General features: G+C 40.9%; 1 protein-coding gene across 2 annotated transcripts in view; it reads left to right on the top strand.

The window, feature by feature from the left end:
- The first annotated feature begins 6,747 nt into the window (after positions 1-6,747).
- The window catches only part of FAM149A (family with sequence similarity 149 member A), a 36,264-nt gene continuing 17,339 nt past the window's right edge, over positions 6,748-25,672 (top strand). Inside the window, exons 1-6 of one of the 2 annotated variants that reach the window (XM_037526355.2) lie at positions 6,748-7,280; positions 7,326-7,484; positions 23,151-23,261; positions 23,548-23,680; positions 24,757-24,899; positions 25,112-25,237. In XM_037526355.2, coding sequence (XP_037382252.1) covers positions 6,799-7,280; positions 7,326-7,484; positions 23,151-23,261; positions 23,548-23,680; positions 24,757-24,899; positions 25,112-25,237 — 1,154 coding nt within the window. In that variant the 5' untranslated portion in view covers positions 6,748-6,798. Of the gene's footprint in view, positions 7,281-7,325; positions 7,485-20,172; positions 20,228-23,150; positions 23,262-23,547; positions 23,681-24,756; positions 24,900-25,111; positions 25,238-25,672 lie in introns of those variants that run through there. The other variant, XM_037526354.2, reaches the window with a different exon arrangement.

Raw genomic sequence — 25,672 nt, 5'->3', positions numbered from 1 at the left:
TCCTGATCATCACCATCAGAAACACTAAGTCATGAATTCTGGCTCAGAGATCTGCACTTTTGACATTCATTCCAAGTGACTCTGTCAAAGTACAATGTAGATGACACTTCAAGAAATGTTATCCTAGACATAGTCAATTGACCTTTGCATCGATAGTTTTCTGTTTTCTTATAATTACTATTCGCCAATGTGCATCCACTTACTTTGACAAACCCACTGATAAACTTTTTTCTAAAAAGATTTATTTATTTATTTGTTTGTTTATTTATACAAGCACTGGGTACAGTCAGAAGTGCAGGAGGGTGAGAGAATTCACCAGAGCCAGAGCGGGGAGCAGAGCAGGCAGAAGGACCAAAGTACACTGCTGAGGGGAGCAGCGGGCAGCAGGAGAGGTCCGCGCGCCATGTGGGACCCTCCTCCGGTGGCCGGGGAGCAGCCGGGGATCGAACTGGAGTTGAAGAGGCGGTGGGCAGCTTCGCAACCCAGCGCTCAACCGCTGCGCCACCGGGGAGGCCCTGATAAACTTTTTGAACATTATTCTTCCTATATATCTTGAGCATTAGATTATTTACTATTTTTTTTAAAGATTTATTTATTTATTTATTTATTTATTTGTTTATTTATTTATTTATTTATTTATTTATACAAGCACTGGGTACAGTCAGAAGTGCGGGAGGGTGGGAGAAATCACCAGAGCCAGAGCAGGGAACAGAATAGGCAGACTGACGAAGACACTGCTGAGGGGAGCAGCGGGCGCGGCAGGAGAGGTCTGAGTGCCATGTGGGACCCTCACTGGTGGCCAGGGATCCAAGCAGCGCTGCTGAGGCTGTGGGCAGCTTTGCAGCCCAGCGCTCAACCGCTGCGCCACCAGGGAGGCCCAGATTATTTACTATTCATCATAATTTAGTGAGGGAAGGCTACTGCAGATAGGAGAACTGAAGCCCACAGGAGCCAAGTGACTTGTCGTAAACCAAATAGCGAGAATGTGCAAAATTCACATCCATTTTGGTCTGGCTACAAAGTCACTGATCTTTCGGCTGTGACAGAGTCCTAGCGCTCTACTTGGAACGATACAGTGTTAGGCAAATTATGCTTACTAAACAAAGACTGAAAAGGCAGAGAGGTGAGTCTTGAAGAACATTTGCCAAATTCTCAGTCATAGTTGTTAATATTATTATTACTATCACTTAATGGCACATTTACTATGTATCAGACACTCTTTTAACACCTTTTTATACATCCTTTCAATCCTCACAAGCCCTTAAGGTACCATTATTACCTTCATCTACAATGAGGAAACTGAAGCAAGGGGGCGCTACTATTCCCCAATGTCGCCTCTGCCACTTAGCAGGGTCCTGATTTGAGCTCCAATCTAAAATTAAAAACTATGAAAATACTCCATGACATCGACTATGTGGAACATCATCTAGAAATAGGAAGAAGTGAGTTTAAGTAGGTTTATGTCTACCTCCGTAAGGATAGCATTTAAAATGGTGAAAACTTGATCAAGCCACGTATTAGGGCCAAAGAGCATATTGAGAGCTGTAGATTGGTAGCTGCCATTTTAATTTGGTAATACCAGATACTCAAACTACTCACCATATACCTAGGGGACTAGTTACTATAGCAGACATTGCCAGTTACCTTCCCAGCCAACACTCCATCTCTCCTTCTGTCTTTTTTTTTTTTTAAATAGAGGCATGTTTTATTTATTTATTTGTTTTATTTATACATGCACTGGGTACAGTCAGAAGCGCGGGAGGGTGAGAGAATTCACCAGAGCCAGAGCGGGGAGCAGAGCAGGCAGAAGGACCAAAGTACACTGCTGAGGGGAGCAGCGGGTGGCAGGAGAGGTCTGGTCTGAGCGCCATGTGGGACCCTCCCCTGGTGGCCGGGGAGCAGCCGGGGATCAAACCGGTGCTGCAGAGGCCGCGGGCAGCTTCGCAACCCAGCGCTCAACCGCAGCGCCACCAGGGAGGCCCTCTCCTGTCTTGATTCCTGATTTTGTTCATGTGGCAACGTGTTTGGGAGTAGTGGACCCTTTCTTAACCAGACTCTACACACCAAACTCTTATCGTGGTGCCTAGTAAATACCTGTTGAACCAACAAATGTCTTTCATTGTTCAGAAGTTTTCAATTTTTTTACAATAGAATTTGATAATACTTCTGTTTGTAAGTTCTGGGCTCAGGGTCAAGCTGAAGTAAGGCAATTAAAATTCTTCAACAGATTAATTACTCAGGTTATTTGTTTTAACTTTCAGGTTTCCAAAACATAATATTTCTTCATAGCAACATGGTCATAATAACTTCTTAATCCTCTCTCAATGATGTAGGTAAGCTTTCTTGTACACATCAGAAAAGCAATACCTCCACGTGCTAATTAAACAATAGAAAGAGAATTTTATTAAAACACTGCTCGAACATCTCTAATAAAGTTGATCTACTGTAAAATCAAAGTGTCCCAGTTAGAAACAATGTTTTACCAAGCTGCTTTCATTTCCTTACACTGTATGAACCTGACTGCAACAGCCATCGCCTGGGGCACTTGTGAAGGGAGTGGCCTGTTACTGGTAATTAACGGAGAAGCTGGTAGCCGCTGACATCTGTCTGAAAGACTGTTGATAGGTGAACAATGGGCATAAATGATCCAGCATCTTGCTCAGAATTATTTATCATGTTTGCCATTATATGTCCTTTCAAAGGACCTTTCAACAAAAGCATCGATTATATGCCTTCCTCGTAGGCTGGCTGATCTCAATGTTACTTGTACTTCCTTAAACAACACTAATATTTCCACCCCCACCCTTTTTAATGTCTCCTGCCATTTCCCTGTAGATTTGAGATAATTATAATTATCATTTTAATTTGTTACCAGTTTTTTAGAGCTATTATCTCCACTGAAGACTTTTACAGAAATAATGGAAAGATACTATGACCATCAAGTACTTACTAATTAATTTATATCCCAATAGAGAATTCATTTCCTAGGACTGTCATAACAAAGTGACCCGAATTGGGTGGTTTAAAGTAAACAAATTTATTCTTTTGTAGTTCTAGAAGCTAAAAGTCTGCTGTGAGCAGCTGGCAGGGCTATGCTTCCTCTGAAACCTGGAGGGAGACCTCCTTGCCTCATCCCAGCTCCTGGCAGTGCCTGTTGATTCTCCACATTGCTTGACCTGCAGCTGCATCACCTCATCTCTGCGTCACCCCATCTCTGCCGCTATGATCACATGGTGGCCTCCCTGTGGGTTCTGTGCTCTAATTTCTCTCTTCTTAAGAGTATAACAGGCAGATTGGACTAGGGCACACACTCATGTTTTTATCTCCACTTAATTACATCTATAAAGATTATATTTCTAAATAAGGTCTCATCCCCATGAACTGAGGGTAAGGACTTCAACACATCTTTTGGGGGGGACACAATTCAATTTGTAACAAATAGAATACATGCAAATGTACCGTAGACACAGAATACTTTTAAGGCTGGAATCTGGAAGAGTAGGTAGGTTTTCTGTAGTCTAATTAAAAATATCCTATACTTAAAGAAAAGTGCATTCCCAGAAGGAAAGTTGCAAAAGATGCATAAAAATATCTAGAGGGTCAAAGATAGGTAGGTGAATGAGGCATTGTGTATGTGTATTCCAAGAAGGAGCAGGATGATCAGATTTTATGACTAGTACCTCCTATCTATGAACCCTATACTCCCTTACTATGAATCTATGCTCCCCTAACAATCCTTCTATTTGATTTGGTCTTAAAAGGAATTCCTTTCTTAGGGAATGAGAGGACAACTCTGCAGCTGTGTAATTATTAGTTAACACACTTAAGTTGGGGGGATTTGTACATTAGAATTTTATGAGTTAGGGTACTGGGGCTCTAACCAAAGATGTTGGTAATCTGGGATCAGATTTCTAAGCCTGAAAAATCAGAAAACCTGAGGGGCAACAGCTCTCAAGGAATTGGGTGAATTGAATCAGGTATCACTCACCAATGACCCTCCATCATTGCTTCTCCCTTCAATTTATTTTACATGTGTACAGAATCAGATGATTAGCAGCTTAAATACTGAGAGCATGTACGCTAGATATGATCTTTGCTTGTATTGAGAGTGACCTAATCTACTGAAGATTTAATTGTTCTATAACTCAGAATCAAGGTCCTTATAAAATAAACAAAAAAATCTTTAGGAAACAGCTTTGAAATCCTGAATGAGTGCTGGTATGAAAATAGCCTAATGTTGTGATGGGTTTCACATGCCTCTGAAGCTACCTACTGAACTGCTATCAAAAAGGAAAAATATGAGTATGAGAAATGTCCATGGTGCAAATGCAGCCTGCTTCTGGGCTCCTTGCCTGATGATGGAGTTGACCTACCTCTGTCCCTAGTTTCCCCTGGGATTTTCAGAGATGTCTGTTAATCATTCCCTGTTTTTTTCCTTCAATTTGACTCTTCACTGTGTACTGGTATTTTGTCTTGACAATTGCATGCTCTTTCCACCCCCCAAATCCAAGTCTTCTATAATCTGACCTTTCCCCTCCTTGTCTCTTCTCTTTAAGTATAAAAATGTTCTTTCCCTGAGCAAATGATGACTGTGATGGTTGCCGCCAGCTGTACTTGTTTTCTGGGACACTCCCCTGACTGAGTGTGTGATGTGAGGCTGATTAATCCATGCTGGGGGAGGAGAGCACCTTCTTTTTTTCCATCTCAGTGTTAACACAATCACGAAGTAGTAACAACCTCAGTCCATGTTTGCTTAAGGTTGTTTTTATGTAGAAAAGGGGTAGTGGTGGTTTGTGAATATCATGAGTAGAAAATTGACAAGCTGACTACAAGAAGATGCAAAGCATGGCATGACCATGGAAATTTGCTGTGATTCAGAATCCAGTTTGATAATTTGTAAAACACTAATTATATAATCATAAATACCATTTAATTTATTCACTAACAGACTTATCATCCTCTTTTCCTGACCTAAATCAGAAAATATATCTCTTGAGATCAAAACAGAAAACTCAGCCTCCCTAGTGGTGCAAGGGGTTAAGCACTGCACTATGAAGCAATCCTCAGCCTCTGCAGCACAAGTTCGATACCCAGCCAGCCAGGGAGAAACCACATGGCGCAGCAGACCTCTCCTGTCTTGCCCGCTGCTCCCCTCAGCAGTGTATTTCAGTCAGTCTTCCTGTTCTGTTCCCCACTCTGTCTGTGGTGAATCCTCTCACCCTCCACATCTCTGGCCTGTACCCAGCTCTTGTACATACATAAATAAATCTTTAAAAGAAAAAAAACACCAAAAAACTCTCCCCTGAACATTAATACATAAACCCTGTCGACATTTTTTTAAAAGATTTTTTTATTTATACAAGAACTGGGGTACAGGCCAGAGGCGCGGGAGGGTGAGAGAATTCACCAGAGAGAGAGTGGGGAGCAGAACAGGCAGATTGTGAGATATACTGCTGAGGGGAGCAGCGGGGGAGACAGGAGAGGTCTGCTGTGCCATGTGGATAGCTTCTTGGCTGGGGATCGAACTTGTGCTGCAGAGGCTGCAGACAGCTTCATAGGTTGCGTCTTAACCCCTTGTGCCACCAGGAAGGCCCCCATCTTACATTTTAATCTTGCTCCCTCACTCCTGAAGATATTCACTTCATAAATTCAATTTTTCACATATATTTCTTCACATTAATCAAAGCAGTTTAAAAAAGTGGGTTATTTTCCCCCAGGGTTAGGTTCAAATTCCACCTTAAAAAAAAACAACTTATTTTTGTAGCTCACTTTGAGTTCGTATCCAATCCATCGATTATGGTTTGACTTCTCAAACATTTTAGTTCATAGTCTCTTGGTTCATTCCAATAGGGATTTAAACCCTTACATTGCTGGTAGATTTAACTAGTTTAGCTATTAGGGCCCAACTGTGTTTCCAAGTTCTTTGGTGAATTATTTCACTGTTGTTCCCCTCTGTCCAATGTAGTGATACCCTTGGGCCATGGCTCTGCGGTGGGAGGAGTAGGCACTGCTGTTTCGTGTCTACTCACCTAAATGCATGTTTTTATCAACCTTCCCTGTGTCATGGAACTGGCCATCACCCCCATCCTGGCACATTTGGCCTCGTAAGAGATGAATTGCAGATCTTTTGGAACCGGGGTTATTTTCCCCCAGGGTTAGGTTCAAATTCCTCGTCTTCAGTCCAGAGCTGGGCAAATCCAGTGAAGCTCTAAAGGGTGATGGAGAAATTGGAGACTGCTCCTTTAAGGCCTGGCTCAAGGAGGGGAGCCAGGGTATCTATTGAGGACACAGCCCCAAGTTGCATTCTGGGGCCCAATTAGCATTGAGCTAAGCAGGGTTTTTGTTTAGCTTAGCAACCGCCTGCGCAGCCCCGGGGGCCCATCGGGGTATCTCCAGCAGGCGGAGGCCCTGATCTCCACCCACAGCCCGCCGTGGCTCTGGCAGCTGCAGCCAAGTCGCTTTCCTGGGCTTCAGGACCCTTGGTCCTTGGGGGTCTCACACCATTAGGACAGAGAAAGAGCTGCTCTCTAGAAGGTGCCCTTCATCCCGCGGCTGCCCAGAGTCGCCTCTGCAATCTGCAGGTGGGCCAGGGCGGCCGGGAAGGTGGGTCCGTAGTGCCAGAGAGGTTCCTCCGGCTGCAGAGCGCACTGCGGGCCTCCGGGGAAGCCCAAGAGCCGCGCCCCGCGGGGCCCCCTCGTCCCGACTCCCGCGGGCGGCGGTGGATGGAGCCCCGCAGCCCGGCGCCCGGGGGTCTGGAAGTCCGAGCAGCAGCGGGTACCGCGTTTCCAAAGCCCGGACATGAAGGTCGCGGTGTTGGACCTTGGGTCTCTCTTTGCCAAAATCTTCAAGACCTCGACGGCGCCCCCCGTGGTCCCCTCGCCGGTCGCCTCCAGCCACTCGGGAGGAGCTGCCCCCCCAGGACCCGCGGGTTCCGGCTCCGGCCCCTCGCTCACGGCCGCCCCGACTTTGACCCTCTTTCCGGCCCTGGCATCGGACTCGCCGTCTGCCCCTCGGAGGGCGCACGCCCCGCTGCAGCCCGCGCCCGGCGCGCCCCACCCTCTGCTCACCGCCTCCTACCCCAGGGTGTCGGGCGCGAGCCGCGGGTCAGAAGCTGGAGGGACCCCTCTTTCGCTGCCTAATAGCCCGAGGTCGGCCAAATTCCAGCCCCTGCCCGTGCCCCTGCCCCCAGGCAGTGGGAGCTGTAGCGCCGCCGGCTCCCCAGCCCACCTAGCGTTGGTGGCGCGGGCGCCCCTGGGTCCCGGTGGGATCTGGGCGGCGCTGCCTTCCATTGGGGGCGCCGCAGGCTGCAGCACTTCAGCCGGGAGCCCGCGGGTTCCTCGCCAGCCTGGCCCCGCAGAGCGAGAGCCCAGCACATGGGTGCCCCCAGGGCCCGGCCCCAAGACCCTGTTCTTCACCCTGCCGGACATCGGTGAGGAGTGGGCCTCCGACAGCGACCCGGAGAGCGACTTGCGTGGCGGAGAAGTGTGAGTAGCGGCGGGGTTCGGGCTCTGTGGGACCCCTAGCCCTCAAGCTCAAGCGCCTTGCCAGGTGCTCTTTAGAAAATTTGTAATGTGCAGCTTCCATTCACTCCCCTGGCCCCCTCCCCCTCTTTCCATATTCCATGTTCCTTGGGTTTCTGTTCTTTTCACCCACATACTGTGACATGCATTTGCTCAACTTTTTTGCGGGGGGCGTGGGGGGATAATCCTTCGTTATTTACCAGAGGAGAGGGCAAGGAGGTGAAGCAGGGCTTGAAGGAAAGGTGGGCAGAAATGTGTTTCTCTCCTAGCTGAGCTCAGCGCACTTAAGTCCTCTGATAATCTGGTTTTCCCAGGTCTTTGAAAGGAGGAACCTTCAAGTCCCCCTCTCTGAAGCAGATGAAGGCAAATGTGCAGGCGAGCTGAGTAACTGGGAGTGTGGTTTTAAGAAACTGTGAGACACTGCACCTCCCTTCAAGGATCTGACTCAATTCTGATCCCTTGTGGGATAGATTTCCTTTGTGCAACATCATGTGAATTTACATATGTATAGCATCATCTGACACAAAAGGAATATGTAATGCTGTGGATACGTGATCGTATACCCTGGAGCTTCTGGGTTCTTACAATAGTCCTCAGGTACTCCAGGAACTAGACTGACTTCTCCGGAATGATTTCATCAGGAAGTGCAGGACAACCCTCGGGCACCCCATCTTTTCATCACCAAGAGCAGTGATGAAAATAATCCTTTTGTAAAATATTTATTTTAAAACTAAGGTGGATTTTTTTTTTAATTCAGCCTTCTGAATACTACAAAAGAATAATGAAATAATCAAAGGCAGACCATTAGGTCTCAGTCACCAATGGAGACTTCTGCATTGAAATCTAGTGAAGGAAGAAAAAAATCAGACCTACTAGCACAAAAGTCCCCTCTTCTCCCCCCCTCAAAAAATCTTGAATTGGGGCCTCCCCGGTGGCGCAGCGGTTGAGCGCTGGGTTGCGAAGCTGCCCGCGGCCTATGCGGCGCCGGTTCGATCCCCAGCTGCTCCCCGGCCACCTGAGGAGGGTCCCACATGGCGCGCAGACCTCTCCTGCCGCCCGCTGCCCTCCTCAACAGTGTATTTCGGTCCTTCTGCCTGCTCTGCTCCCTGCTCTGGCTCTGGTGAATTCTCTCACCCTCCCGCACTTCTGACTGTACCCAGTGCATGTATAAACAAAACAAACAAACAAATAAATAAATAAATAAAAAACATGCCTCTATTAAAAAAAAAAATTAAAAAAAAATCTTGAATTGGAAAACTTTTAGATTAAGACTAGTCTTCTAACCCATTCACAGTTTAAATAATAACATTTCCCACAAAATTATGGCATTCATCTCAGTGCTAAAATAAACAGTAAATAATATTAAGTTGTTTCTTTTCATTTAAAACATCATATCATGGAATATATTAACAGATTTGTTATGCAATTTTCCCCCCTGTGGAAAATCAATTGCATTTGGATAAGTGTTGAGAATATATAGGCCTAAGGAAAAGATCTTTGTCAGTGACTACCAGTCGTAAACATTTATGCAATTAATGGTTTATGAGCAAACAGATTTACAAGGTGACTATGAACTGCAGTTTTAGTGCTTTTTACAGTTTGACTAAAATATTCAAATATAGCTAGTGAAAGAGCTGGGCTGAGTTTCCATTCTTGAGCATGGTGTTCCATGTTGGTTATGGCCCAAAATATTTTCTTATGCTTTTTGAATAGCACTGTATTTGGCATTACTTAAAGTAGTGACTGTTCTGCACAAGTAAATATATTCATTTTACTGAAAGTGTAGATATTTAATTTTAGATAATTGCCATGAGAAATAATTGGACAGATATATTCGTTCAAGGACCTTTCTATAATATATGTCTACAAGCTCTGGGGGACATCAGACAGCTGCAAGGTGCACCATTTTTCTTTTTTATATACACAAATGCTTCTAGTCCTCATTTCTGGCATACCTCATTTCTGTTTTTTTTAAAACATGAGTTTCAAATGGACAAGAGGAAAGGAAGAAAGTATTAAGGTGATTCTTCCCCTTCCATACCACAGACTTTTTCTACTTTGAACTATTTTTTTTCCTTCTGGATTTCGGGGGCTAATGATTTATAACGCTGAATTAACAAAAGTCATTAAACAAAAAATTTTAATTATACAAGTACTACCCTGCCTGTCAGTTTGCAGATAGCTGCTGCTAATTATTAATCTGCTTGATTAATATTAAAACATTTAGTTTTCTAAAGCTGAGGGACATGGGAGGAGAAGGTGGCTAAAGCAGGAGTCAGAGGAAAACAAGGGTAGGTAGAAAGGATGTGAATCCATGTAAAACAAATGTAAACAAGTCTTGAGAAACAGTAATCTAATTTTAAAACTTGCACTCAGCTACAAAAGAAACTCCTATTTCACATCTTATATATTTTTGAAGGGATTATTACATCATATCTGAGCTGGTTCTATACTTGTTCTTTGTAAACTAAGAATAGTGAATTAATTTGAGTGGAAAAATATGCAAACTATCTTTTAGTTCAGAGCCTCCCCACACACACACAAAATATTGTACAGCAGAGTAAGTTTTGATCTCTGACCCACACATTAGAAAAATGCACAGCCCTTGGGAGAGGGTTTACTCTTTTCATTTCGCAAGACACTGGCTGCTGTATCTGACCCAAAGGCAGAGGGGGCTCTCTCTTCCTACCTCACTAACAAGCCCAGAGATGGGATACAGCATTCTTCACCTTCACCCTCACTTCCCTGTGCTGCTTGTTTATACCCTGCACCTCACCCACACTGCTTGCTTAGTCGTGACCATCCCTCTTCACCACCTGCTTCGCACTTCTCATTTTCACCACACACTTAATCACCCTGTAAAAGATCTTCATCTCCAAGAATTTCTATCAGTAGACAAGGCAGAGAAGAAGACAGCTTGGTGTCTACAGTAAGTCCTCACACTGTCTTTGACAGGTTCTTGGCAATTAAAACTCCAAGCAAAATAATTTATAACAAACCAATTTTACCATCGGCTGATTGATAGAAACATGAGTTTTATAACTCTTGCCCATTTTGACCTTGTATTCCTGTTTTTTTATATTCAGATTTTATACCATTTTTGGACTCCAAACCTTTTATCCAGTGACACTTAAGGCCAACAGAGGGCTTTTGTTATGTATCTATAAAATGAATGAGTATTTTCTTTCTTATACAAATTCACTTTCTTGGACCCCTAATCTCATAAAACTCTAGAGGCAATTTAAATGTCCTTTTTGAAGAATCATTGTTGTCTTGGGCTTTTTGTTTTGTTGTCTTGGAGTTCTCCAAAGTTAGTAATGTTTTCTGCTGGGACTTTGCATTTCCACAGGGATGAGAGGTAGCCTCCATAGATAGTTGGCATGTGACTACTACTTTCTATTACAGTCATAGGACTATTACTTTTCTTAAAAATAGTAATGAAATGGGCCTCCCCTGGTGGTGCAGGGGTTGAGCGCTGGGTTGTGAGGCTGCCCGCAGCCTCTGCTGCGCTAGTTCGATCCCTGGCCACTGGCGAGGGTCCCACAAAAAAAAAAAAAAAAAGTAACGAACTTAACTTCACTGCCCATGTCTAGCATTACCTTAAACTCAAAACATTTTTTCTTACTGTCATATGTAATAGATTTTTAAGCTTTTAATTATCTTCTTTCCTTTGTTGACATTTTAAACCTCAAAAATTGTATTTGAACTAATAATTATATGTTCTGTGTTTTTAAGAACAAATTTTGAAATTTTTGTAAGGTAATAATGTGTAGAACACTTGATATGCGCCAGGTTCATAAAATCTTATGATATGGGATTTGAAATCTTTATAGTTCTAAATTGCAATATCTAATAAATTACTGTAGTTTGCAGATAGGTTGAAAGTCAAATTGACTTTGAATCAAATCCCATTTTATATTTTTTCTGAGAAAACACTGAGAATAGAGTACCTATTACATATTTACCTTGAGTATCTTATTAATCTCTTTTAGCCTCACCTTCTCAATCATAAAATGAGAATTAATAAACTTATTCAAAGAGATACTGCAAGCATTTAAAAGTACATAAACCTGTCTCTGGCAGCTGGGGCATAACACTCAATAAGTAGCTATTACTATTAGTTCATAATCCTCATTACTCTAAATACATTTTTATTTATCACTCATCATCAACACCCTTTGTATAAAGTTATACAAAAAGTAAAGGTATATTGCTATGATCTATAGTAAAGATGAAACATTAGATTTCTAACATTATTTATCAACCTGTGTTATAAAATATTCATTCTATCTCAGGGCCATATGGAGTTAGACTCAGAGCAACAATTGGAAATGGATCTTGTCATCAAAAAGGCAGGAAAAACAAGAGGGGTGATTGAGGAGACATTCAGACAAATTGTTCTGCGCACATAGTCAAGAAAACATGTCTGTAATCGATGATGAGGAGGGGATGTTGGGGTTTGAGTTCAAAAAGAATGTATAAAATTGGGACTCATCAAGACTTGGGGTTTGGGAGGACTTTCCAGGTAACTAAAACTGGGAGCAAAGCGTGGAGATACAAAGCTACGTAAGAAGCTGAATTCGTTTGGAGCATCGTGTTTGTAAAAAGGCATTAAGGAAAATCTGGGGAGAATCTTGGATACCAGCTTCTGTTTGATACACCTGGAAAAACCATTAAATGTTTTTAAGCAGAGAAGTGGCATGAACAGGGCTGAGCTTTAGAAAGATTAAACAAATGCAGAGAGAGTAAAAACTTAGTGTTGGTAAGAATTCTCTGGCAATGAACCAGAGGTATAGAGGCTTAGGAGTGAAGATGATAAAAATAAAGACATGGGATGATCTATCTCACAGGACTTAGCAATGCATGGGTGAGGCTGAAGAGGTAGACATGAAGGTCATTTTATGTGGCTGTGAGAAGAATGTCATTAATACAGTTGGGGACACAGAAGTGAGTTTGTTAGATAGAGGAGCAATTCAGCTTGGGATAGACATTGAATTAAAGTCTTAGGAAAACATCTGAAGAAGACTGTCAGGCAGAGAGGACATTCATGAGTGGAATTTAGGAGAAGGGTAAGAACTGGAAATATCAACTTAGTAGCTTTCTACTTATGGTTGATGATAAATACAGCAATTACAAATCATGTAATATATTACATTACTTGCATTGCAAGATACACATATTATTTATTATTGTTGCTGGGTGTCTGTAAGATCTCTTAAAATTGCGTTGTCTGTCTCTGCTAGACCAGTGCATCTCAACTTAACCTCCATTAGTTACTGGGTAGAAGTTTCCAGCTAATTCCTATTACCCAAGCATCAGGAAAGAAGTACAGAAGGTGAAAATAAGCATTTTTAAAACTTTATAGCAACTGACAGAGTAACTCTGACTGATAATAAAACCTAGAACCTTTGGATTTGTATTTTGTGCATCTTTTTGTCCATTTTATTTTGTAGTCAGTTAATTTTAATATATCCAAAAACATATCCACAATGAATTGGCCATTTTTTATAATGGTATCAGATACTACACAATAGTTTGAGAAGCCCTGAGGCAGACATGTATGTGTTGCTCAAATATATATTATTCTACTAAGGTTCCTGGCATTTGAAATAACTGCTGGTATATCCATGCACATCCAGTACCAAGTATTGCACACATATTTTGTGGACATTATCATGAATCCCCAACACAAACATGAGATAATAATTATAGATCCATGAAAGAATTATGTTCAGAAACATAAGAAATTATCTAATTCTATATGACTAATATTTGGAAAACGTAAAATTCATATCTAGGAAGTCAACCTACATCACCCACAGATGGGTTACCAGGTGTTTTTAATGAATTGTTCAAGATAGTAATGAACATTAAAATCCACTTCTCAAGTTATTAGTGGTATTTTTCCTGGAACAACTGACTCTAAGAAATTATACTTTTTCTGATGAAACTAAAATTGAAAAAAAAATCATGTTAGTAAGTAATCTAAAGGTATCTTCCTCAGAAAAATATCACTATTAATACTTACCAGAAGATACGTTTTAAAGTTTAGTTTTGTCCATTTTGAAGTACAGGCAACTAATGACTTTATCATAAAGTCACAACTTTTTAAAAATAAAGCATTAGTTTTGCTAACTCTTTTCTAGTTTAGTATCTGTTATAAATAATTCTGTGTTGGTTTAGTAGCAAAGAAAATATTTTATTCATACTAGTAAGGCAGGGAATAAGCAAGCATTGTCTCACATGAAAAAAAATTGAGAAGAAGCAATTAGATATGGTGCTTTCTAGGTAAGGATATACCTGTGCATTAGCATCTTCTTAATTAGATGTTTCACTAAAGACTTTAGAAGAAGCCTTATAATTAAATATTGACAACTGTAATCCTTGCCAATCACTTATATTCATGTTTAGCTAATGAATCTATTCTTTCACATAATATTGGATCTTTCTTGTTGTTAATGTCTAACATAAATGATATAATTTTGATGATCTAAAAATCTAAGTGTCATTAAGGTGATAAATTCTAAACTAATCATTTACTTAAATTCCTTACAATGAAATTTCTTTTGACAGAGCACATCAAAATTATATTGAAAGGAATCATGGAACTCAATTTAAATATAAAAGCCACATTGATGACAATTCCTGAATTCCAGTGTAAGCCGGCATACATTGCAGCTGTCCTAACACACTGCCTCGCATATACACACCACCCAATTTGGGGTTAAAAATTAAAATGAACCTTGTCTGTCGTCCCATACCTGGCAGTTGTCTTTGTCTCCTTTACTTCTCTGACTCCACTGAAGTTCTACTTCTAACCCTTTTTTGTCTGACTGATGGTAGCATTTAACCTTGACTTGCTACATAAATATGTCTCTTACTTTAACTCTAAAAACTCCAGACTACCTGACTTAAGCACCCTTAAAATTCTCTTCCTGGATTCTCTGCTAACTGTGCTAATCAACCTACCTTGGCCCTAACCTGACCAACACATGACTTCTTGGCTAACACCAGGTCTACGCTGGTCCTGCTGTGATTTCCAGATCATTTTATAACAACTGTCTTCTGAAAAACACTTGTTTTCTTTGCACTAAATTCTCATTCATCACTATTATGTTTTTGTTTCAGGTGAGAACATTTCTGATAAAATATCTATAAACCAAAATGATGCCATAAAGTAACTTAAAAATATGATTGGTAAGGAAATAACAAGACATTCTGAACATAATCTATTCTACAAGATAACTGACCTACTCTCATTCAAATAGTCGGTTTCACTGGGACTCAGAGGAAGGGCCCAAGAACCATTTTCTTTCTAGATCAAAATAGACTGGAGAGATGTAAAGAGATTTTAAAATATGAAACCCTGATGAAAGCTAGATTAAAAATGTCATTCTAAGAACCATTTGAGACAACTGGAGTGAATATTGGAATGAGTGCTAAATAGTTTCAGGGAATTATTACTGATTTCCTTCGACATGGTCACAGCATTAGGGGGATATAAGAGAATGTCCTTTTAGAAAACACACATTGAGGTACAGTCATTTGCCTCAACAATGGGGAAACATTCTGAGAACATCTTATGTGACATCTGACTTTACCTTATGCAGACACTATGAAGTGTACTTATACAAATCTAGTGCACACTTTGGCTACAGATAGGATCACCTTTTGTACCCAGTCATTATGAGCACGTGTCAATATCTATGTGATGACATACAAAATAGAGATCAAACTTGAAAATTCCCAGAGCAGATAAAACTTTTTAAGCCAAGAAAGCAAGATTAAACCTTTATTTTATGAACTCAATTGAAATGTAAGTTACTGAATCACTAAAGTCATAGATGGTTGTTGGTAGGTGGTCAAGTAATTTAAATTAAGGTGTGTATATTTTTTTAGACACTGCTATTGCACACAATGTAATACACTATAGTGTAAGCATAATTACATGAACTGGGCAACAAAAAATATTGATATGACTTATTTTATTGCGATATTAGCTTTACTGTAGTTATCTTGAACCCAACTTGCAATATCTCTGAGATGTGTCTTAATTACTATAAAGGATATACAATTTATTACAGAGCTACAGTAAATAAGATAGTGTTACTGATGCAACAATAACCAGGTCAGGGAAGCCACAAACACATCTATATGGGTATTGTTTTTGATTGTTGTAAAATTGGCATTGCAAGTATTGGTGAAAAGGTGATCTTCTCAGTAATGGTGCAGAATCAATTGTATATCCTTAAGGAAATAAAAGAAACTTGATCACCGATGTCACATTACTCACACACAAAAACAATTTCAAGTGTGTGGTAGATCTAAATATTGACATAAGGAAAAAAAGCAAAGAAGCTTCTAGAGAAACATAGGAGCCAAAGATCTCAAAAATAGGACCAAAAATGCTAGCCAGAAAGAAAAAATAGCTATGTTTATTATGCTAAAATTAAGAACTTTGGTTAATTAGAAAGTCCATTTATGGGTTTTTAATTACCCCAAGACTGCTTTGTAAGGTCAGCTAATCCTGTATTGTAATTAATTACTACATAGGAGGCCCTTTGGAATTTGCTTTTGAGCTGAATTTAGCTTTTGTTCTTGCTTTGTTAGCTCTATGAAGGTTGGAAGACAAAAACTTAAGTTGTTTCAGTGAAAGACGGATTATTTCCATAACAAGGACCTAGTAATATTAACCATTTGACAAATTACCCTAGTACAATATCATTTTCCAGTTCATGCTGCTTTTTTAAATTTCCCTTCTTTAATATGTGGCAGATTTTTATAGACCTATTATCCATTAAACAATTAAGACATTAATGTTGAAGAGACTATACTTCAAATTCAGGAGTTATTAAATTTCATTGAATCTAAAATGCTATTTATTGTAAGCCATGATTATTTTACATATCACTAAAAAAAAGCTGCCAGTTAAAATATGATTTATACATACTTAAGTACTTTGTTTTGAATAATATACTAACTATAGTTTTCTATACTTTTTTGAAGACTGTTGGCCTCAAAGATTACTCAGAACTTTCTAGTTTTTTATACACTTCATACTAAAAGTCTAAGTATTTTTTCCTCCTGCTATCTCTTTTTAGATATAGCATTCCTCTAAATTTTAAAACTTTTACATTGTTTGCTAAGAGTGAGCTTTAGCATTTCTATGTCACTTTTAGAGAGCTTTCTGGTGGTATATGCTGCATAGATAGATTGAACCATGGTGCTAAATGAACTTTGTTACCAACAGCCTAAGTTAGAGTGTTGACTTGATGTGCAGTTAACTTTTTTGTGTCTCAGTTACTAATCTGAAGCATGTGTTTCCTCCTTTGAAGAACTACTGTGAGACTTAAATGCACCAACATATATCAAGTGCTTATAACAGGGCTTGGGATGTTTCAAGTAGTTAAGAAATATCACTAAATATTGGTATAGAACATTTTTTTAAAAGATTTATTTATTTATGCAAGCACTGGGTACAGTCAGAAGCGCGGGAGGGTGAGAGAATTCACCAGAGCCAGAGCGGGGAGCAGAGCAGGTAGAAGAACCGAAGCACATTGCTGAGGGGAGCAGCGGGCGGCAGGAGAGGTCTGCGCCCCATGTGGATGTGGTACCCTCCTCAGGTGGCCCGGGGAGCAGCCGGGCATCGAACTAGCGCCGCAGAGTCTGCGGGCAACTTCGCAACCCAGCGCTCAACTGCTGCGCCACCGGGGAGGCCCGGTATAGAACATATTTGATCTGTCTATAATAGATGTCCCTAGATCATCTTTATGAAAAAGAGCTTTAACAGACATCTGCAAATTAGATCTGAGATGAATTTTAAAAGGTAAAAGATCTGGATAAACATGTTTACTCAGCAGTTTACTTAATGTTGCTGACCTTTCATTTTCCTTCTTGTTCAAAAAAAAATCTCACTTTTCAAGGTTGTTGTGAGATTTGGAAGTAAGGTATGTAAGTTTCTGACCTTATTTGCCTGCCAAAGTGAAAGCACTCCATCCATGGAGGATGTTGGTAGCTTGACATTTTCCATTGACTTTGCATACTAGATATTGTTAATGCAATAATTATTTCTCATCTAAAAGGATCCTACATCTGTACTGGAGTAAAAATTCACTAAACCCCAAACCTTGGGGGAAAATACATGTATGGTATTAAAAACCTTTTAGGTATAGTTCTTAAATTAGTAAAAGACAGGAAAGATTGACATCTAGTGGCTTTCTGACAGCACTGCATGAAAATATTTCAATCCACTGCCCCTCTTGGAAGTAGAGTATAAACTGTGGCTATCCTTAGTCTCTCCATTGTTCATAGGGGATGTGAGAGGCTGCTGGCTTGTGCCTTTAGTTTACAGGTAGGTATTCAGGTTCAGAAAAAATGCTGCTACTGAGGAACCTCCTCACCCTCAGAGGACATGATTGATACCATGAAATTTAGGGGCCCTATTGCACAGATGGATGAGTGTAAATAACATGTGGGGGGGGGTGGGAATTATGGCAGAGTAAAGGTGCCTTCAATGTCTTTGACATCGTCCTATTGAGAGGTGGGCTCTATCTTCCAATGATTCTGCGACTGCTTTGAAAATGGAGTACAGTGGAAAGGACACTGTGTCCGTTCCAGACCAGCTTCTAATAGAGTTGACAGCTTCTGCCTCAGTTTCTTGGGACCCAAAGTTGCCACATATGAGTTCTGACTACCCTGCTGGAAAGACTGCTTGCAGAGGTCATGAGACAACTTGGGAGAGGAGCCCAGCTGCACCCAACTTTCCAGTGATTACCTATCCCAAAGTGCTAGATAATGTGGTCAAGTGCTAGAGCTTTCTAGGACACTGCAGACCAGGCCTGTCACTAGCTGAATATCACTGAATAAATCCTGTCAATATTTTCACTGGGAGCAGAAGAATCAGTCAGGTCTTGCCAGAATTCCTGAATTTGGTGGATTGAGCATAACAAAATGATTATTTTATTTCCCCAAATTTGAGGTGGTTCTTTACGTAGTAGTAAATACCTGGGACGCACATATCATACCACTAGTTCAATGACCTTGAACATGCTACTTAAGTTCTCTGCATTCAGTCATTTCATCAGTAAAACTGGATAATAGCACATTCCTAGCACGTGTGTTAAAAAACAGAATAATGTGTGTGTAAATCAACTAGCATATGTTTGGATCAGATGTTCTTTTTACTTTCTTTTGTTTCCCTATCGTATCTATACCTCCTTTTACATAAAAGTAGCACTAGCAGATATGCAGATATTTTTCAAATACCATCATATGGTATATTTGTAAAATAATTTAAAATCTCATTAATTTTAGGATATAGTCACCACTTTAAGTGGTAAGGATTCTAGTATCCTGAATTCAAGAAATGAGTTATTGTTTTGTTGTTCATAGCGGTGTCTTATCATCAGTTTAGGGTTGTCCATGAGAAGCTGAATGCAAACTAACCAGCTGAATTTTTCACTGATAAATGGAAAGGACATGGTTTTTCTGTACAAGTGCAACATTCTGAGCAGAAGAAATGAGCCAGCCTCTTCGTTCCTGTTCAGGCTTAGATGCCTGAGATCTCAAAAGAGAATGCTCACAGCAATTTGAAAATGCATTTTACTTCAGCTAACCGCTGTTTCTTTTAGTTTATGAAACTGTGGTTTGGTCATTTTGCTTCTTCACAACGGAGCGTCCCATGGCACTGGTATTAATATAATTGTATGGTTGCAAAATTGAAACTAGCACATATTAAGAAGTCAAAAATACAGGTATATCCTCTGGATTGTAGAAAATGTACTCGACTGAATGAAACAAAAGCATCTACTGGAAGATGGAGAGACAGGACTGAAAGGAGCTCAATCTCTGGTGCAAAATGAGACCTGGAGTACCTGTTAATTGGACCTGCATGCTGCCTAGCGCAGGTCTGAGACTGTAATCTTTTTTTTAACTTGGCTTCTTCTACAACTGCACCCCCTCCCCAGCCATTGCTCACCGGGAATACTCTGATGGGAGCTGAATTGTAACTCTGGGCCTTCCCCCTGTTGGTTAAAATTCTTTTAGAAGAATCGAGGGCAGCGGATCCCCGCACACTGAAGCCCCCGGGGGGCGGAGAGGCGGTGCCAGCGTGGAGTGGCCGGCAGCAAAGCTCAGGTCACTGGGTTAGGGACCCCGGCCTCCGCCAGCGGGGAGGGGAGCCACGTGCTTTTCCGTGGCTCTGGGCCCGCGCGTCAGCGGGCGGGAGTGGGGAGCGCACCCGGCCTTGGAGGCGGGGAGCCCGGGGCCCGCCGTCTGGCGCCGCCCGACGTGGCGAGGGGTGCAGCGGCCGAGGGAAGCAGAGGGATGGGCGTGAGCTGGGACGGGAGGCGTCGCCCCGCCGCGCCGGAATCTGGCCCTGGCGGGGCCCCAGGAGCCGAGGGGGGAAGCGGAGCCGGACGCCCGGTGGCGAGCAGCCGCGCCCCTGGGCCGTGCAGACCCGGCCCGGAGCGCCCCTGGACGCGCCGCTCGGGGCTCGCGCTTCCCGGGCGCGCCTGGGCTGCGGGGCAGGGCTAGCGGGGCGGGGGGCGCAGGGCTGGGCGGGCGGGGAGCCCCGGCGCGGGGGCGCGCGGCCACCCGCCGCCCGCGGTGGACCCGCGCCGGATGCCAGCGCCCGGCGGCGCCCAGGCCCGGGGCTCGGGGCCGGGCCTTGAGGAGGAGAGCCCAGGCCTGGGGCTGATTGTGATTGGGTGAGTCTTGTCCGGGAAGGGGCGGGGAGGGGGGTTTTGGGGGGTGAACCTTCTATTCTGTAATATTTTTGTGCCAAGGGCGTGATCTTGCCCTGCCTGCAGAGCCAAATGCGCCTGGTCGGCTTCCCTCCTGCATTCATGAATCTCACGTGCTGACATCATCAGGCTTTCCCAGGAGAAGTAAAGCTATTGCTAGAGATGAATGGCTTTGAGATGAATCCTCCATCAGTCCCCAAAACGGAGGCTATCCTAGGGACCCATCTGTGAGAAGTCAGGCAGCCTGTGTTATGGGAAATGCAACAGTGTAGGGAACAGTCTGCCCAGCCAACAAGCCTGCACTCCACCCGTTCAGAATGCAGCGCCCATGTCAGACCATCATTTCAAAGAAACACAAAATAGTGAAGGCTGTGAGCACTGATTAATACTTGAATCTCTATAGGATGAAGTGGCAGAAGTTTCTGGACTGTCAGGAGGCAAATTTTAAACATTAAAATTGGTGATGCAGTCATTTCTTTGACAATTGGAATGGGTCGTGCAGCTTGGGGCTCAGTCATAACTGTAACACAGCATGGAACTTGGGTAATATAGCTCAGTGGTTGCACTTCAGTCTATCCTAAAACCTGCATCCTGTCCCTAAATGATGAGCCTTATATGTAAATTTTAAGCAACATAGATAGGAATTAATGTTAAACTGTTAGACATTTTATCATATTCAAGTTTTAAGAGTATAGGCTATCACTTTCTTAAGACTGCACAGATTATATGGCTGTTGATAGTTAATATTTCATGTTTATGATGAAATAACAGTATGGTGCATGGCTAGAAGACAGAGAAAGACTCAAAATAAGACATAAAAAGAAAAGGCACATTTTTAGATTTGTTTCATAATGTCAGTAACTTGTGGTTCCTGGAGACATGCAGGTCAGGCGGCCTGGGCCCTGGGACCAGCTTTCTATCTTCTTGGTGACTTTGCGCCACGATTAAGGTAATGGCTTCAAATTTGACTTCAGAGTCCTGAATTCTGTGGTCCCAGGTATATGTTATTAATATTGAGCTCTGAAGTTTCCCAGAAATCTAGACTCTTTAAAGGAGTTGAGATAGGGAAGAGGAGAGGAGGAAAAGGTTGGAGAAATGGTGTGGAAGTCAAAGGTGCTATAAGGCCTTCCTTTCAGAGTAAGTCCCCAACACCTCCACATCTCCAGACCCCTGTGCTCAGCCTCCCTTTGAGGTGAGCAAGAATGCAAATCTTAGATAGGATTTCTTTAGCACTGATTATCTAGACACTTCACCTACTTTCTCGAATTTAAGTATCACAACAACTGTACAAAAATTTTGACAATATTGTCTCTGTTTTACAGATGTGGATATTGAGTCTAGGAGAATTAACTTGCTTAAAGCTCATAGCCTGTCAGTAGCAGAGCAAGATTCGGATCCGCGTTTATTACTATATGGATATTATGAAGGAATAATATAATATATAAACAGATATTTAGACTTTGCCCCCCTGAGATTTAAAATCAGTTCTTAATAACAAACAAATTAACTTATATTGCTTAATGTTCAAGGCAGATATATTTGATATAAGTTTTTAGCTGATTGCCTATTTTTGTGTCATATATTATTTATCTAAAAAGCTGTTGAGTCACATGTAAATGATAAATAATTGGTGGTTTTAATACAGCAGAAGAGGGCGAAAGATAAAGCAGATCATTGACATAAAAGCTTGTCCTATATTCTTTTCTATGGTACTTTTTTGGTAACACCTTTTCCCTCAGAATTACTTGGTTGTACTTACAACATGAGCAATAAGAGAAGGGAATTATATAATTCTATTTTTCTTACTTATACAAGATATATGTAAGAAAAGTTGAGGTTCTTGTTAACCTCTGTTTATAGTATTTAATTTTTTTAAAATCCCATGTTGTAAAGTACTATAGGCACATAGTTAAGCAGAATTTATTCTTTAATGGTGATGTATTTTTTTTAACTCATTTACATTCAGAAATACAACTATAAAAATTAGGTACAACATTAATTGTACCTAGGCAAAATTAACATATTTAAGTAATGCTAGAAATGTTGAAAGTTGACTTTTCTCTCCAAATCACCACTATATATCTTCAGTTAATGTAATGTGTGTTATTTATATTGAAAACATGATTTCTAAAAGAATAGAAGTTAACTTCTGTTTAACATTAGGAAGTTATTTTGACTAGAGGGAAGTAAATATTTTAAGAGGTTCACTGAAAGGACATTTTAATGATTAACGTTAACTGTGCTACACTAGTGAAGTTTAATCTTATTTAAAATTTAGAACTTCTCTTTAGTTTTCCATTACTTTTAATATTTTAAAGCTCTCTACAAATCATACATATCAAACACGAACACCAAACTAAAGTGAATCGCTTATGTGTTTCAGTCATTTCTTTTCTTTCTTTGTGTTTACTGATTCAAAGAAGTCAGTCTGGAATTAACCATCTCTTCTGGAAGTCTGGGTGACTTTTGCAAGTAAACAATGTCTGGTTAAAGGACAAATGGGACCTGAAATCCAGTCCATGTTTCACTTGCTGAGTCTTATGCTTTGTAGTCAGGTTCTGCCCACCTAGCATTTGGGGAACTTTTATCCGACTGAGTCACAAGAGTTGTCTATTTTTCCCAGTTTACATAAAAGGTATAGGTAGGTTAAGGTTATCATCTTCACAAAGAGATGGTGATGTCCTAGACCTCAGTTTCTTCAATATATGTGATGTGTGTATGCGTGATGTGTATGTATGTGTGTGTGTGTGTGTGTGTGCATTGAGGGAGACATGGCATGAGGAGTGAAGCAACTTTGTTCAAAAGGAAATTTTAAAAATTTTAATGAATATAATTATAATAATATATTAGAGATGTTATTCATGTTTTATTATATATTTCTTTCCAGAAAAGGACTGTCAGAGGGATCTGGAAAGCATAGCTCTACTGTGAAAAGCAAAGATCCTTTACCTACAGATTTTACAAGAAATGTGCAAAAAGCCATTGATAAATATACCTGGTAAGAATTAACTTGCTAATTGTTCTCATTGAAAAATTAAGACATGCCCATAACAAAGGGAGCAAGCAAAATTAGTGATTGGATATGAATTTCTAAAATTGTAAGAGGCAGTTTTGTTTTCAGCTGAATGAAATGTTAACACTGCAAAAATAATTTTAGCATCAGTTTGCTATGCAATTAAACATCTTTAAATTCTTATATGGTTAAATCAGACCTGAAGGAGGGAGGAGACTCAGAGCCCCTTCCCAGTAAGTGGTACTGATATCCCTTTCCTTTGTTCCTGCAGCACATCCGTGTCATCTCTTTCATCCAGTGGCAGCTCCACACCCACAGAAGCCCACAACTCTTGGTCTGGGACCCAGAGTTCAACCACTGGCTTATCTACAGAGAGGAGCTCAGTTTACTCTTGGAGAGATGATGTAGGTCTCAGAATATTTTTGGATAATTCTAGGATTATACACATTTTACACATTAGAATGGAGAATCAAAAAAAATCTTTTTACCCACATAAAAAGCATTACCAGTTGCACACATGCATATACAAGCATTTCTATGTTACACATAGCAATTTAAAAATATAGAAAATGTAGGAAAGTTCAAAATCACTCATGATCTCATAACCCAGAGTCTTAGCTGTTGATAATTTTGTTCTTTCCACCTTCTAACCCTCCATCTCAGTATGAAATATATGATTTTGCATGATAGTATGGCTGGAAATTCAGAACAGACTCTGACAATTAGGATTAAATGAAAGAAAAAATTAGGAAAAATAAAAATTGTAAACAATCATTGTAATTAGGAAATTTCCCTTTAGTATCCTAAGTTGAATATTTTAGTTTTACCTCCTAAGCACATGCCCAAAGACTCAGAGGTTTTCTCACTACAGCTCACTACAGTCACAATCCAAGAACTTAAGGTCAAGCAACAAAAATGAATACTCTGGCCTCACATCACTACATCTCCTGGGATAACTAAAGATTTTTCTTTATTGATTAAAAAAGGCAAATGGCTCTTTCTAAGAAATTTCCTTTTCAGTATATTAGCATAAGACAAAAAAATAGTTTATATATTATAGTTTCTTAGGTGGGTCAGTCCCAAATAATGAGAGACATTTGTCCACGTACATATATGAGCATATGTGTGTGGGCATAAATGTATAGGTATATGTATATGGATGTCTGTGTCAATATGTATTCATACATATGCCTATATCTCTATGTATAAAAATATTAAATAAATTTTATAACTCGTGGTAGAAATTATCACTATTTAACAGTTAAAGAAACCGAGACTGAGGTTGGAATGTAATTTCTCAGCAGAGTAAAAATTGGAGAATTGGTGTATCTGATTGCAAAGTCCACAATCTTTTTATCATGCCATACTTTTCTTGAACAGGCTACATTGATAATCAAGCCTATATATTTACAATGTTTAGACAATGTTTATACTAAAGTTTAGACTTAATGTTATCGCTAAATGTGTTTTTCTGTTTTAGGACTTTGATAACGCCAGTGCACAGAAAGTACAGCAATTATTCTGGGAAGTGGAGGAAATGCTATTTGAAGGGAAAGTAAGCCCTCAGACTCAGAATCTACAAGCTGAATGCAGTGAGTGGGCGAGAAGATCCCTCCACCTGAGGTAGGAAAGTTATTCATTATACTTCCCTAGAATGGGTGTTGGAACCACCCACTCCAGTTCATTTTGATGAAAACACTTGCCCATCAAAATATGTATCCTTATCACTTCAGACATGCTCCTTCAAAAATTTTATTATTCTACTTTCAAAATTTTAAAATGCTTTCCTTTTTTTAATGCAAATATTAGTAGCTTACTTTTTTCCTCTCTTTCAGAATCTTAGGAAAACAGCTGATCCTGCCGAGTGATGAAGGGTTCCAGCACTTCCAGGGCAGTGAGCCTCGGGCTGCAGCCCACAAATCCTTTCTTAATACCTGCGAGCGAAACAGCAACATCCGAGAGTAAGCTCCTTTAAGTTATTTTGGAAAAGTGTTTTTTTTTTTTTTTTTTTTTTTTAAGATTTATTTATTTATTTATACAAGCACTGGGTACAGTCAGAAGCATGGGAGGGTGAGAGAATTCACCAGAGCCAGAGCGGGGAGCAGAGCAGGTAGAAGGACCGAAGTACACTGCTGAGGGGAGCAGCGGGCGGCAGGAGAGGTCTGCGCGCCATGTGGGACCCTCCTCCAGTGGCCGGGGAGCAGCCGGGGATCGAACCGACGCTGCAGAGGCTGCGGGCAGCTTCGCAACCCAGCGCTCAACCGCTGCGCCACCGGGGAGGCCCTGGAAAAGTATTTTTAATTTCATTTTAGTTATACTATTTCTTGCCTATCTCAGTCTTGGTCCCACCAATTTGGAAGTTTAGATTTCAGTGAAGAGCTACTACAGAAAATTTT

This window comes from Talpa occidentalis, unplaced genomic scaffold (genome assembly GCF_014898055.3).
Source record: "Talpa occidentalis isolate TD23 unplaced genomic scaffold, MPIMG_talOcc4v2.1 talOcc4.4, whole genome shotgun sequence".
NCBI lineage: Eukaryota > Metazoa > Chordata > Mammalia > Eulipotyphla > Talpidae > Talpa > Talpa occidentalis.
The sequence above is the reverse complement of the archived record's forward strand: the minus strand, read 5'-3'. Positions and strand labels throughout refer to the sequence as shown.